The sequence below is a fragment of the Panthera onca genome, chromosome D1 (genome assembly GCF_046562875.1).
Source record: "Panthera onca isolate mPanOnc1 chromosome D1, mPanOnc1 haplotype 2, whole genome shotgun sequence".
Lineage (NCBI taxonomy): Eukaryota > Metazoa > Chordata > Mammalia > Carnivora > Felidae > Panthera > Panthera onca.
The window spans coordinates 84,223,455-84,238,456 of NC_138348.1; the positions used below are offsets into that span (position 1 = coordinate 84,223,455).

The following is a 15,002-nucleotide window of genomic DNA, read 5'->3' on the forward strand; positions in this document are numbered from 1 at the left end:
AGGTAACTGAAGAAGATTTAAAGAAATGGAAAGACATTCCCTGCTCATGGATTGGAAGAATAAATATTGTCAAAATGTCAATACTACCCAAAGCTATCTAGACATTCAATGCAATCCCAATCAAAATTGCACCAGCATTCTCCTCAAAACTAGAACAAGCAATCCTAAAATTCATATGGAACCACAAAAGGCCCCAAATAGCCAAAGTAATTTTGAAGAAGAAGACCAAAGCAAGAGGCATCACAATCCCAGACTTTAGCCTCTACTACAAAACTGTCATCATCAAGACAGCATGGTATTGGCACAAAAACAGACACATAGACCAATGGAATAGAATAGAAACCCCAGAACTAGACCCACAAAAGTATGGCCAACTCATCTTTGACAGAGCAGGAAAGAACATCCAATGGAAAAAAGACAGTCTCTTTAACAAATGGTGCTGGGAGAACTGGACAGCAACATGCAGAAGGTTGAAACTAGACCACTTTCTTACACCATTCACAAAAATAAACTCAAAATGGATAAAGGACCTGAATGTGAGACAGGAAACCATCAAAACCTTAGAGCAGAAAGCAGGAAAAGACCTCTCTGACCTCAGCCGTAGCAATCTCTTACTCGACACATCCCCAAAGGCAAGGGAATTAAAAGCAAAAGTGAATTACTTGGACCTTATGAAGATAAAAAGCTTCTGCACAGCAAAGGAAACAACCAACAAAACTAAAAGGCAACCAACAGAATGGGAAAAGATATTTGCAAATGACATATCGGACAAAGGGCTAGTATCCAAAATCTATAAAGAGTTCATCAAACTCCACACCCGAAAAACAAATAAACCAGTGAAGAAATGGGCAGAAAACATGAATAGACACTTCTCTAAAGAAGACACCCGGATGGCCTACAGGCACATGAAAAGATGTTCAATGTCGCTCCTTATCAGGGAAATACAAATCAAAACCACACTCAGATATCACCTCACGCCAGTCAGAGTGGCCAAAATGAACAAATCAGGAGACTATAGATGCTGGAGAGGATGTGGAGAAACGGGAACCCTCTTGCACTGTTGGGGGGAATACAAATTGGTGCAGCCGCTCTGGAAAGCAGTGTGGAGGTTCCTCAGAAAATTAAAAATAGACCTACCCTATGACCCAGCAATAGCACTGCTAGGAATTTATCCAAGGGATACAGGAGTACTGATGCATAGGGGCACTTGTACCCCAATGTTTATAGCAGCACTCTCAACAATAGCCAAATTATGGAAAGAGCCTAAATGTCCACCAACTGATGAATGGATAAAGAAATTGTGGTTTATATACACAATGGAATACTACGTGGCAATGAGAAAAAATGAAATATGGCCCTTTGTAGCAACGTGGATGGAACTGGAGAGTGTGATGCTAAGTGAAATAAGCCATACAGAGAAAGACAGATACCATATGGTCTCACTGTTATGTGGATCCTGAGAAACGTAACAGAAACCCATGGGGAAGGGGAAGGAAAAAAAAAAAAAGAGGTTAGAGTGGGAGAGAGCCAAAGCATAAGAGACTGTTAAAAACTGAGAACAAACTGAGGGTTGATGGGGGGTGGGAGGGAGGGGAGGGTGGGTGATGGGTATTGAGGAGGGCACCTTTTGGGATGAGCACTGGGTGTTGTATGGAAACCAGTTTGACAATAAATTTCATGTATTAAAAAAAAAAAAATCAAATGTCCATGACAAGGTACTAGTTAAATGAATTATGATATATCCATTTGTGGAATGCTATGCAGTCCTTAAAAAGAATGGGTTCCAAAAATATATTTTTAAGTTAACAAGAAAATTTTCAGTGGAAATTGCATATTTTTTATTAAAAAGTATGCATACATACACATGTGTAAGTGTGTGTATAAATAATTTGTTTCTATATGTGTAGAAATCCTCTGGAAAGACACAAAAATCTAGCAAAATTGTCTCCTGAAAAGACAATGAATGGCTTTCGTTCAGGGTAAGAGGGGAGACTTATTTCACCATAAACTCTTTTGTACTCTGTTGAGCTTTATTACCAATGGCTTGTATTAACTATTTAAAACAATAAAGATAATTTAAGGGTAAAAATAAGCAGTATGAATATCAGTGAGTTTAATGAATATCGAGTACATTCAGAACAATGACAACCACAAATGAACACCCTTCATCAGTCCCTTGTAAGATGTGTGTCTTTCTAGAAACCTTGAGGTAAAGGCTGCACTTAAGACAAAGGTCTAGAATTGAAAATTGCAAGAATATCAGTTTAAATTCTCACAGAGACTAGGCATGACCTATTCTGTGAACAAGCCAGAAAAATTATTTTCCTAGAGCAAAGATAAGAAAGAAGGAAAGAGAAATTTGCTTTACCTGGAGAGGAACAACTCTGGAAATGAGGTGGTCAAAATACTTATTAACTGCTTCAACAAAGCCCTTGTAGGTTGTTCTTAATATCATCTTAGGGTCTTGCAGCAACCAGCTGGGGGTGAAAGAGGACAAGCTCAGTTCTGAGTTGGGAATGCAGAGGTGCGGGGGCTGGGCCAGGCATGACAGTCTGCCCCTTTCCAGATCTCTCTTGGGCAGTTTTACATCCTCTGATCATGCCCATGATCCTGGAGAACTCAGGGGTCCTGAAGGGATGTGTCCATGTCAGCTTTTTGGACCATCCCACAGATTTAGAAGAAAAGATACCACCTCCATCGACATGACACTTTACAACTTACCATCAAGATTTGTACACCCACATCTTAATACCCTCCTCCATTCTTGTTCAGTTTATTTAAAACATTTTTCTTGAACACAGTGTACGTACTTTAGGCAAATGGTTACATTTCCTCCAAGACCTAAGATTTCCAGCACAGAGGAGGAGCTTACAAGTAAGTAAGCTTGTCCCCAGGTCAACTTGTAAGGTGCTGGGCATGGCTTCCAGCTAACTGCACCATGAATTGCTGCTTCTCGAAAGCTCTCTCTTCTTGCAAGGGTCAGGCATTTTCTGCTCCAGAGCTGGAAAGCGAAAACTAGCTCACCTTGGACAAAAGAAATTCCTTTACATGACAAAGGGGAGTAAAAGTACTCACCTGGGGGCAAAGCCATGAACTAAATGGCAGTCCTGTCAGCTTGTGGAGATAACAGAAGAGCATTCTTAAATTCTCACCCTGAACCTTAGTTGTTTGGATTAAAAGCATGCATCACAGATGAGAGAAAAAGGCAGAGAAAAATGAGAGGGAGGGGAGGGAATCTGAAGGCGCTTAGTACAAGAGAACTTGGTCTTCCACTGACAAAATAAAAGAACAATCAGACATCATCAGAACAAGCCCACCCATCACTGTCTAAAGCTTCTGTTCCCATTCTTCCCACTACTGACAGAGTTGGGCATAGCTCTCTCCAGTGGGGCAAGAAGACTATGATCATCCCAATGCTTCCTCTTCCCCTGCACACTCTTGGCCCCATGCCTAGAGCACTAGGAAGATGTGTCATCTGTAAAATGAGGATTACAAGAGCACCTATACCTCACCCTATTACTGCAACCATTGTCTGAGACAATGTGTGTAAAGTACATAACAGTGCAAGACACAGCGGATGTGCTCATTTGTTATTAGACTGAAGTTTTATGTTTAGTAAAGCCAACAACTTTACTATACTGGACTCAGCACTGCTCACCTGGGCAAGCCCCCGAGGTCCATCTCACTGCAGATGTAGGGGCCTGGACGCAGAATCACCCACAACCCGATCTCCGCAGCCATCAGCACAAAGGCCCTAGGGAGGTCAGTGTCAGCAGCTCTCAAGACATCAGAGGGGGAGGGTGGGGATGAGCCTGGCACACATCACAAGGTGGTGGATCTACCTGGCTCCTCCCCTCCCTGCTTTCAGACGCCTTGCGAGCTGGATTCTCCCCTGCTCCCAGCCCAGTACCTTCTGCATACCTCCACTGGGGGCAAGAGGACCAAGGGCATCAGACAGGATACAGGGAGGGGTGGAGGTGGGGTCCTAACAGTGAACCTGACCCCAAGTGCCTTACTACCCTAGAGAGGCAAGCCTTGTCCCAGACCAGATGGCTGGACCACACTGCAAAGCAAGGCAGACACTGGGGATTAGGCACCTCCGAGCTGCAGTGAAAAGGTCTGAGCTCAGACGAGGTAAACCCAGACCCCTGAGAGTAACAAGTTCATGGCTAGAGAGCATTTGGGTCTTGAGAACAAGGTTCCAGGTCCCAGCCTCTCTCTGGTTCTCAATGCAGAACCAAGATGGCCTAATCAAATCCAAGGGGCCACGTCTCTGTCTCCCCACCCTGGACCAGGCCACAGAAGCAGTGACAGCACTTACTCCAGGTCCAGGTTTCCAGAGAAGTCAAATTTGCCTCTTTGCGGCTCATGGAGGTTCCATGGAACATAGCTGTAATAGGGAAGGGGGAAGTACAATAAGCATCTTTCGATTTCTTTCTTCTAAATTTCTAGATCAGTCCCAAATCCATGCTAACACCTGGGATAGTTCTATTTGGGAATAAGCTGAAGTTTCCAATGGCAATTAAATCTGTATTACATGAACAATGACTATTGTCAATAGCTCTTTTCTTTATTAACCAGTTGTGATCCACGCTGCCAATAATCCTATGATTCTAGGTTCCTTGGATTTATATACATTAATTATCCCACTCACCACCCCATTCTCTGTACTAGCCAGTAAGAAAATAAAGAAAATTACAAACCCCACAAATGTCTATATAGGCCCAATAAATTTTTGCTAAGAATTAATCAAAATAAGAATAGAGGAGGATTTTCTATAAGGATAATGGAGATAGAATAAAGAAAAATAGCACATTTAGATTTAGCAAGAAGGACCCATCCAGGCCCCTCCCCTATAGGGCTGAGTCTATAGGGCCAACGGGACATGTGTAAAATTTTTGTTAGGTGCTATTTTTATTAGTGACTATCTTTTTTGTGTGCATCACCAACAAATTTCTTGAGTGTTGTGCCCCTAACCTCATGTTTGCCATTAGCCCTGTAGTTCTTGTTACACAATTGTACACAATGCAGATTTGTAAGAATGCATATGTTGCATTATGGCAGAACTGACTGTATTTCAAGATCTTCTGTTGTAAGGAGGAATGAAGAGTTGATTTGCTAAAAACTTAAATATGCATGATAAAGTTTATAGCTGTACACTGAAAGAGCAGAATGAAAACATTTTGCTAAATGAGGCTTACAAGTGGCTTACTTCAAAAAATATTGCTGGATAAAGTTGAAAACAAAAAGATGGAAAAAGATATATATGAGGCAAAATTATTCTAGCAAATTTTAAATAGGAGGCAAGATGGATTTTAAGGCAAAAAAATCCCTCACAAATAGATGTTGAGAGGCATCAAATAATAAAAAAGGAAATGATCCATCAAGAAGATATAGTAATCATGGCCTTACGTGCTCCATAAACATGGCTTCAAGTAAGGGAGGAGTTTACTGAATCAGAGAAGGGGACAAATCCATAGCCATAGAGGGAAGATTTAAAATACTTCCCTAAGAAATAAAGATAATAGCAAAAATTTGTAAGGATATATATTTGAATAACACAAATGAAAGGCCCAATCTAAGAAATACATAGAAACCTCAGTAGCCAACAGGTGGAGTACATACATTCTTAAAAAACACATGCAACAGTTGTAAAATACAAAATAAATCTCAACAAATTTCAAAAGTGTCCGTGATCCCAAGGCAATTGCTACACTAGAAAATTATGCTTGAAAATGATAAAAAGTTAAATAAATAAATAAATAAATAAACCAGAAAGCATATTCCCAAATAGCTGAAATGTTTGAAAACAAATGACATTCAAAGTATTACACAGCAAAATGTATGGGATATGTAACCAAAGCAATAATTAGAGGTACACTCATATCTCTGAATAAATATATTAGAAAAAGCAAAATCCTGGAAAGAAAGTGAGCTCAACTATTCAACTCAGGAGACAAGAAGAAAATAAGAGAAAGAGAAGGAGAAGGAGGAAAAGAGGAGGTGGAGAAGGAAGAGAAGAGGAGAGGGGGAAAAATGCTAACCCAAATAAGGTAGAAGAAAGGAAATTATACATAATTCAGGAACTATCAAATAGAAAACAAAAAGATACAGAGAATATTAATAAAGTTACAAGCTAGTTCTTTGAAAAGACTAAACATTTAAAGATTAAAGGGGGAAAAAAGGCTGATACACCATATGATGTGCAAGAAAGAAAGAATTTTTAAAAGTCCCAGTCAATCCACAAGAAGAAGAAAGAAAAAGAAAAAAATGATATATAGAATAAAAATAGTATATACACTAGGAGAAAAAGCAATAACCATTCAACAAAGTTATACTACCCCAAAAAACTTCACCTCACAACCACAAAAGACAGTAATCACAGAGGTTTTATAGGTGAATTTTAAGAAACATTCACGGTAAAGATAATTCTTTTGCAAGATAGTTTCAGAGAAGAGAAATATATACATATATAGTCACTTGGTGAGTTTATTATAAGATTGATATCAAAAGTGGGCAAGATACTAACAGAAATACAATTTTAAATCCATTTCAGTTATAATCATAAACACACATATCTGAAATAAAACATGAATATGTCAAGTCTAGCAATCTATGTGTGTGTGTGTGTGTGTTTGCACATTCACATGTTCATGTCTCCTAATCAAATAGAACCTATTGCAGAGCCGTGGATTGGTTGAATATCAGAAAAAGATGTCCATATAATTTACTATTTCAATAGATGAGTGAAGAAAAACCATATAATTTCTTCAATAGATGCAGAAAAGCCTCTAAATAAAACTCGATTATTTATTATTAAATCCTTTGTATATTAGATAAGCCAATTATTAATTTAGTGCCTCCCAGCTTCATATTCACTCTTTAGTATCAGCTTTGCAATAATGGAGCCAGCCCTTGAAGCACTTTCTCCTTTATACTGAGTACCACCTTTAGCTTTGCCACAAGAGGGCGGTGGAGGGACATTCAGGAGGAAAGGGGCTTCTGTGATCTCCAGTGCAGTTTTTGTATTACTATGGTCCTGCTATATATCTGGTCAGTGGTGTAGGTGTGTGAGGACATCTGGTGGTTCTTTCTTTTTAAAAAAATCAATGCATCGTAAATATACTTTGTAACAACCAATGTAGAATTAACCCAGAAAGGGAAGGGAACTCAACTATTATGGAATTAACATAATTAATATAGCTACAGATGTAAAACATTAAATTACATAGCCCATAGCATTTTGCTAACACTTTTCTGCTCTTTCCCTTCATATAATTTAATTTTAAGCCTTTCAGAACTGCCTTTACTTTTTCCTGATGTTAACTAATAAAACCCCACAGCTTGACCATGAAGACAATAGACCCTTCTAATCGCTGGTGACAAACCAAACGTCTCATCAAAAAACAGAAAAATACATTCTGCATCATAAAATGATAAAATGCCCTGTAAAGGGGACTTAGACTTTACAAGAGTTTACAAGCAGGGTCCCCAAGTAAAGTCCACAATTATGAAAGACAGTTGAATTGCTTAGCAGCTGGAACCAGGTGCTGGGCTGAACTCAAAGCATAGCTCCACAATTACTAACACTGTGTCTTCAAGAAAGTGCCTTAACCTCTCTCTGCCTGAGTTTTCTCACCTACAAAAGATAGTGATAATACTATTCACCACATAGTATTGCTATAGTGATGAAGTGAGTTAATATCTTCCAGGGTTTAGAACATGCCCAACTGAGTGTAAATACTATATACATGTTCTCTGAATAACTAAAACTGGTTGACTTACTTTATAGCGTAGATATATTTAAGTCAGAATTTCCATCCTCTATCAAAGGTGGTATCCTTACACTAAGGGTGGGCGTTCCCGCCTTTTCTCTGACTTCAGAAACACCATTCCCATACACCTGTCACAGTTCTGCCTTCCACGGAATTGTTTCTTTTGGCTCACCCTTCAACACACCTTTCTTGACTCCCAATTTTTTGAATCTCAAGACTTTTCTGTAAATAGGTCTGTTATGAAAGGATCTCCACTGTTCCTAATTCAAATGTGATTTTTATTTTGGGCTAGTTTTTATGTGACTGGCCATCTGTGCACAGGCAGGAGTCTATGCCTAGGTATGACTTTGGTGACATCCTCATTCACAACTGCATGGTCACACCTTGAGGCGATTGTGGGAGGAGACTCACCCTGAGCAAGCTAGTTAAGCCCTCTATTCTTCTGTTATTGTCCCCCACACAGTAAGAATGACACTATCCGGTCCACAGGACAGCTAGTTGGAGGATTAAATGATTTTGTGAAAATGATTACAAATGCCCAGCCATCAATACACCCTAAATACATGTTACGTTTTGTCACTATACACCTAATCATGTTAAAGATCACGCTAAATTTATCATGTTAAATGTACATTTAATCATTTTACATTTATGTTTAAATTCTTCTGATTGACTAAACTAGGTTTGTATTTCTTTTTGCCATCATAATGAGTACAGGCATTGTGATAGGCATTTTTCACATACGTAAGGTAAGCGTTTTATCTCATTTAATCATCAAGACAAACTTGAAGCAATTTTTATTTTGTTTACTTATGGATGAAGAGGACATCAGGGCTCTGGGAGGCAATGGTTTGAGGCAGAGCTGGGACTGAAGACAGGTCTTTCTGAATCTCTATGCTTTTAATTATTAATGACATTAAACTTCACTTGAGTGATACTGGTATTTCCTTACATGTTCATTTTATTCATGCTATTATTCCTTTACAAGCTCACTTTAATTGCATAAAAATTGTTTTTAAAATACCACATATTTATCTGTAAATATACTGTAAGCATTTGTCATTAAGCTGAGTGCTCCTAACGGACCCAGTGACTCTCCTATTAGAGACATTACTGTGGAAATCACTTATTCCTTCTGTTTCTCTCATTAACCCTTATCCAAGGCTGTGACCACAGCAAACTGTGAGATGTGACACTTAAAGGGCACATGCTAGAAATGACTATCAGAAGGTAAATTCTCAGACAGGCAATCCCAAAACCAGAGGCTCGGAGCCTGGATGCAGACATCAGGAGTCCCTGTGGGGTAGAAAGGTCACAGAGAGCTAGGGGACCAGCACTCACGTGGTAAGGGTGTTGAAGCCACAGGCCTTCAGCTTCAGCAAGCGGTCCCTCCAGTACTCCCTGGGCACCCGGAAATAGTGGATGGAGCCCCCGAAAATCAGGAACTTGTGACCCCCGAGGGTGAAGTACGGCTTACTTCCAACTCTGCTTTCAGTCTGAAGTCCCACAGATCTGTCCATCAGCTTGAGGGGGGTCAGGTGAGACCAATTAAACATGCTGAGAGACAGAGAAAGAGAGGAGAGGCTGCCATAGCCTTGCCAGAGAAGGAAGTTCTTGTAGCAGGAGTTGCTGTGGGCATGCTTCTGATATAATTCTCTCCAAAAAAGGAGAAAAGGCTCCCCTTCCTCCCCACTCAGGCAAACCTGTACTGGGCTGGCTGTAGCTGTGCATTTGCAAATATAAGATCCTCTTTGTCTTTCACTCGAGGAGCAAAACCTGATAAGATAACTGGCAGGAAAAAGATGCACACGATTCTTTTCCAGGAGAAACACAGGCTAAAAGAGAAAAAATGACAATGAAAAGGGGAAAACACTGGACTCATCAAGCCGTAAGGACCAAAATGCCACTCTAGAGGCAAGTTAGAGGAAAAAGCCACAGATGCTCACATAAAGGCAGGTCTCTGAGGTTAGCCTAATGTGCAGGGAGGCTGGGGCTTTATCTGAGTCCACTGAGGTCCCCTGCACCACCAGGGCTGTCCCAGAGCCCATCTCAGTACATCTAGAAAGCTGAGGATAGACTGAGTCCTAGAAGCCTGCAGCCAGGAACAGGACAGGACAGGCATGGCACCTGGGCAAGGGGATCCTGGGAAAAGCTGGAAGAAAAGTAAGGGAGGAAGGGTAAGGAAAAGATCAGGGACAGGGGGAAGCACTCCATCCACCAAGTTCAGAAAGGCTGCAGGGCCTGATCACTGGAGCACTATGTCACCATCCACACGCTGATTCTTTTCTCTCTTGGGCAATGGATAGACTCTCACCAGGACTGGCTTATCTAAGGTGTGGGCAGAAGAAAGAACTGGAAGAGAGAAGGTATGAAAGAGGAGTCGATGAGGAGAGGCTCAAGCAGATAGGAGGACCCACGGGGGCGTCCCAGTCCAAAGGGGCCCTTGCTCCACGTATTGCCCCCAGTGCCCAGCGAAATAAATGCCTGTGGATGACTGGCTGACTAACAGAACGAAGAGGGAGGTCCAGGAGGCCTCCTGGGTTGTGCGCTCAGGGCATCCGGCAGGCGAGCTGGGCGCAAAATCCCCGGCGCCTGGAACGGCAGGCGGGACTGTGGGCTGGCCAGGGCAATGGTGCCGAAGGTCACCTGAAGCGCTGCAGGGAGCCCATCACGCGCCGCTCGAGAGCCTAGTCCAGCGCTGCTCCCGCCGCATCTCCGCGGACCCAGACGCCGCGCACCGGGGCCAGGGAGCCTTCCAGGCAGTGCCCAGTAAGTCTCAGGCTCTGGGTGGCGGGAAGGGCAGAGCTCCGCATCGGACCCAGTGAGTCCGAACTGCCTGTGGGAGCAGATGCCTTTCAGCCTGTGCAAGTAACGTGGGAGGGTCTTGAGTTATCGCTATGACCTTGGTTTTCCTATACTGTGCGTCACCAGACTGACGGGACGGAAAGGCAGAGGTAAGTGGGAGGAAAAGAGGACAAGTTAGCCTACGCGTGTTCCACGGGCTCAGGGACTGTGGTGAGTGTCCCTGTGGCTGCAGACAGCGCGTTCAGAGCAATGGGTGGGGTGTGAGCACAGAGGAATAGTTTCAAAATGATGGGCAAATGCCAAAATACAGGTTCCCCCGGGTACTTGTCTAGGTGAGGGACACCAGCTACGCTGGAGTATAGTTTAACCAAACCGAATCTGTAAAATGAGAGTATTATCAGAGCAAAGAAGGGAGTGCTGTTCCTACCAGTGGGTCAGCTTGAAAGTGTCTACATAGGATATGCAAGAACTACAGCTTGGAATTCCTTGGTTACAAACCAGCAGGAGACAGGGCTGGAGAGATCAGATTGGGAGGAAGCAGGCCAGGAAGGGCAGTGGAAGCAAATGCTAAGCAGCTCAATCTCTTCTCAGAAACTAAGTCAGATATTAATTTTCTTGAGATTAGGTGATTGCAAGATGTAGGCTAGATGGGAAACAGACAAGTCACCCACATAGACCTGGTGATCACAGGATAAGAGCTGGGGATGTTCTCATGGTGGTAAGCAAGAGGATGGAGTTGATTTAAGAAAATTTGGGGAAGTAAAACTGGTAGGTTTTATTAAGTGATTGAATGAGGCAGATGATACATAGAGGAGTCTGGGTTGACACTGTGTGTCAGCCTAAGTGACAGGTGACAGCCTAAGGGTAGGTGGTGGTGACATGTATTGAGATGAGAAACACAGGAAGTGGCAAAAGTTTGAGTTGATTAACCCAATTTGAAACCTGCCAGATTTGAAGTTCCTGTAATGAAGAGAAGTCTTCTGAGTTTTCTCTTTGAAGCCGTTGCTTTTTCTCTCCCATTTGAAAGAACAAAGCCTGTGGCATTAGGTTGAAATCAGACTATAGTTTTCAGAGACTATTATGGGTTTTCCTCTCTTGTCTCACTCTTTACAAGGTATAATTTGTCAGCAACTTTGTAGATTATCCATTTTTTCTCATTCTTAGGTTGGAAGCAATGGACTCTTGGGACTTCCTACATCTTACACAGAAGCATGATATTCAACTTCTTTGAAGATATCCTGTTTTATAAATGTGGTTTTAACAGCTACAAACCTTTATTCTTCTTTGCCAAGATCTTTTTTAAGCTACATTAATTTATTTTTTATATCATTTATTGACAAGTTAGCTAACATACAGTGTATACAGTGTGTTTTGGGCTTTGGGAGTAGATTCCCGTGATTCATCCCTTACATAACTATTCTAAGGCTTGTGCCTTTCCATATAAAATGTAGGAAAAGCTTGTCTATTTCTACAAAAAGCCATGCTAAAACACAGATAGGAATTGCAATCGACCTACAGATCCAGTTATGGAGATTTGGCATCTTTACAATGTTTAGCCTTCAAATCCTTGAACGTGGTATGTGTCTCCATTTCTTTTGGTCTTCTTTCACTTTTTTAAGTAAGAATTTTGTGATTTTTTTTTTTTTTGTTTTTACACACAGATCCTCTGCATCTTTTGTCAGGTTTATACCTCAGTGTAGCAACTTATTTTGAGTGATTTTAAACGGTATTATATTTTTAACTTTGGTTTCAACATGTTTATTCTTAGCATCTAGACATTCTATTAGGTTTCTTGTATTGATGTTGGATTCTGTGACCTTGGTAAACTCACTTACTAATTCTAACAGGCAGTTTGAGGAATTGAAAATCCAATTCATTGGGATCTTCTGCAGACGCAATCATGCCATCTGCAAATACAGAAAGTTTTATTTCTTTCTTTCCAATCTGTATGTCTTTTATTTCTTTTTCTTATCTTATTGTGGCAGCTAGAATTTCTAGTACTATGTTGAATCGTACTTTGTTCCCAGACTTGGGCAAAAAATGTCCAGTCTTTCACCATTAAAAATGATGTTAGATGTGGGGTTTGTGTATATGTTGTTTATCAAGTTGAAGTAGTTCTCTCTATTCCTAATTTGCCGAGAGTATTTATTATGAATGGTGTTGGATTTTGTGAATTACTTGGATCCTGTCTTCATTTTCTATAACATTACTATCTTAATTTTCTCCTAAAACATACTTTTGCCAGATATAGAATTTGCAGATGTGTGATATTATATGATATAATGAGAAAAATATGTTTGGTCTTCATTCCCAGTTCCTGCCACAAAACTCCTAAACAGTTAGAATTTCCTGAGTGAAAAAGATAAGAAGAGCAATTTTTGTTACTCATAGCAAGCCTTTTTCAAACATGTCTGAATTTATGTTAATGAAGCAACTTTTGGAAAGCCCCTAAGGATGAGGAACTGGTTACCAGCAGACCAAACCATCTGATTAGAGAGTTGGGAATTTCAGAACCCACCCACCCACCCAACTCTAACCTCTGAGGAAAAGGTAGGGGAGGAGGCAAAGGTTGACTTAACTACCAATATCCAATGATTTAATCAACCATGCCCATATAATGAAGCCTGCATAGAAACCTTAACTGAAGGGGTTCAGAGAGCTTCCACATTGATGAACACATGGAGGTGCTGGAAGGGTGGTAGCCTCAGAAAAAGCATGGAAGCTTGAGCCTCCTTCCCCATATCTAGCCCTATGCATCTTTTCCACCTGGCTGTTTTTGAAGTGTATCCTTTATAATAAACTGGTAAACCTAAGTGTTTCCTGAAGTTCTGTGAGTAGTTCTAGCAAATTAACAAGCATAGGAGAAAGTCATGAAGAATTCTGATTTATAGCCAATCAGAAGAACAAGTGACATCCTGGGACTGGCATCTGAAATGGGGTGAGTGGAGGACAATCATGTGAGACTGAGCCCTTAACTTGTGGAGTATATTCCTTGGATTGTATAAACATTATTGTTTCAAAAACTCTTTCAACCCAACTTTCTTTTTCAAGTTTATTTATTTTGAGAGAGAGAGAGAGCACAAGCAGGGGAGAGGCAGAGAGAGAGGGAGAGAGAGTATCCCAAGCAGGCTCTGCACTGTCAGGACAGAACCCCATGCAGGGCTTGATCTCATAAACCATGAGATAATGACCTGAGCCAAAACAAAGAGTCAGACACTTATCTAACTGAGCCACCAGGTTCCCCAACAGTCCAACTTTATTTTTCCTCTCCTTCTGGGACTCCAAATGATATAAATGTTAGATGTTTTTTATTACTTGTTTCCCACAGGCCCCTGAGTTTCTGTGTTTTATTTGGTTTTGTTTTTGTTATTTAACTTATTTGCTCTCTGCTGTTAATATTGGGTTAAATCTTTTATTCTCAGGTTCTTGGATCTTTCCCTCTGTCCCCTGTTGTGATTATATTCCTGCATGCCTTGGTGTCTTTGGTGTCCTTGAACAGAAGAGGAGTGTCTCAGGACTGCAAAGAGAGAGAGACTCCCCAAAGTGGCCCCTGTGATTGGAAGCTGTTGCTATTGTGCCTGCCTGGGTGTCACTGGGTGAGGAAAGGGAGTCCATGTTCTAAATGACAGCTTGGTATTTTATTTGGAGTATTAGTATTGAAACCTAAACCTAAAAGAAATGTGTATACAACCTGTCACACTTTCAATTTTGAAAGAACTATCCTGCACATAGAAATTAAAAAGTAATAGGGTACCTGGTTAACCATCCAACTTTGGCTCAAGTCATGATCTCATGGTTGTGAGTTCAAGCCCTGCATAGGGCTCTGTACTGACAGCTCAGAGCCTGGAGCCTCCTTCAGATTCTGTGTCTACCTCTCTCTCTGCCCCTCCCCTACTCACACTCTGTCTGTCTCTCACTCTCAAAAATAAACATTAGAAGAAAAAATAAATTAAAAAGTAGTTACACCAAGATATAAGCAAGGATAATAAAAATATTTAAAACCATAACTTCTAGAACAGATTATATCATCTGGTGATGTCTCAAAAGTAAAACTCATGTACTTGGTTGCAGAAAAGAAAGTAGATTTTTAGCTTATTCAGGTTGTATTCAGGAGGAAAAGATAGATAGAAGGAATAAAACGCTATAATGATCTTAAGAAATAAGAAATGGAAATAATCTGTAATAGAAAATGTGCCAGATGCCTTTGTATTGGTGGGAAAATATTAGAGTAGAACACCTATAATGAATCTAGGACATAGTTTCTCTCACTATGCTACTAATACCTGCAAGAAAAAATTTAAATACAATAAAAGATCTACGGTATTTGTTTTTCTGGATAAAAATACATTAGTACCTGAAGCATCAAAATCATAACTAACAAATTATATTATATTGCATTATATATATTATATTGAGTATGCT

General features: G+C 40.7%; 1 protein-coding gene across 1 annotated transcript in view; it reads right to left on the reverse strand.

Moving 5' to 3' along the window:
• LOC132676566 (beta-galactosidase-1-like protein 3) overlaps positions 1–10,619 on the reverse strand; it is a 59,429-nt gene extending 48,810 nt beyond the window's left edge. The window contains 7 exon segments of the mRNA XM_078432966.2: positions 2,369–2,477; positions 3,659–3,754; positions 4,322–4,390; positions 9,117–9,332; positions 9,479–9,610; positions 10,422–10,452; positions 10,455–10,619. Of these exon segments, the coding sequence (XP_078289092.1) occupies positions 2,369–2,477; positions 3,659–3,754; positions 4,322–4,390; positions 9,117–9,332; positions 9,479–9,610; positions 10,422–10,452; positions 10,455–10,488 (687 nt within the window). The 5' untranslated portion in view covers positions 10,489–10,619.
• Positions 10,620–15,002: the final 4,383 nt, after the last annotated feature.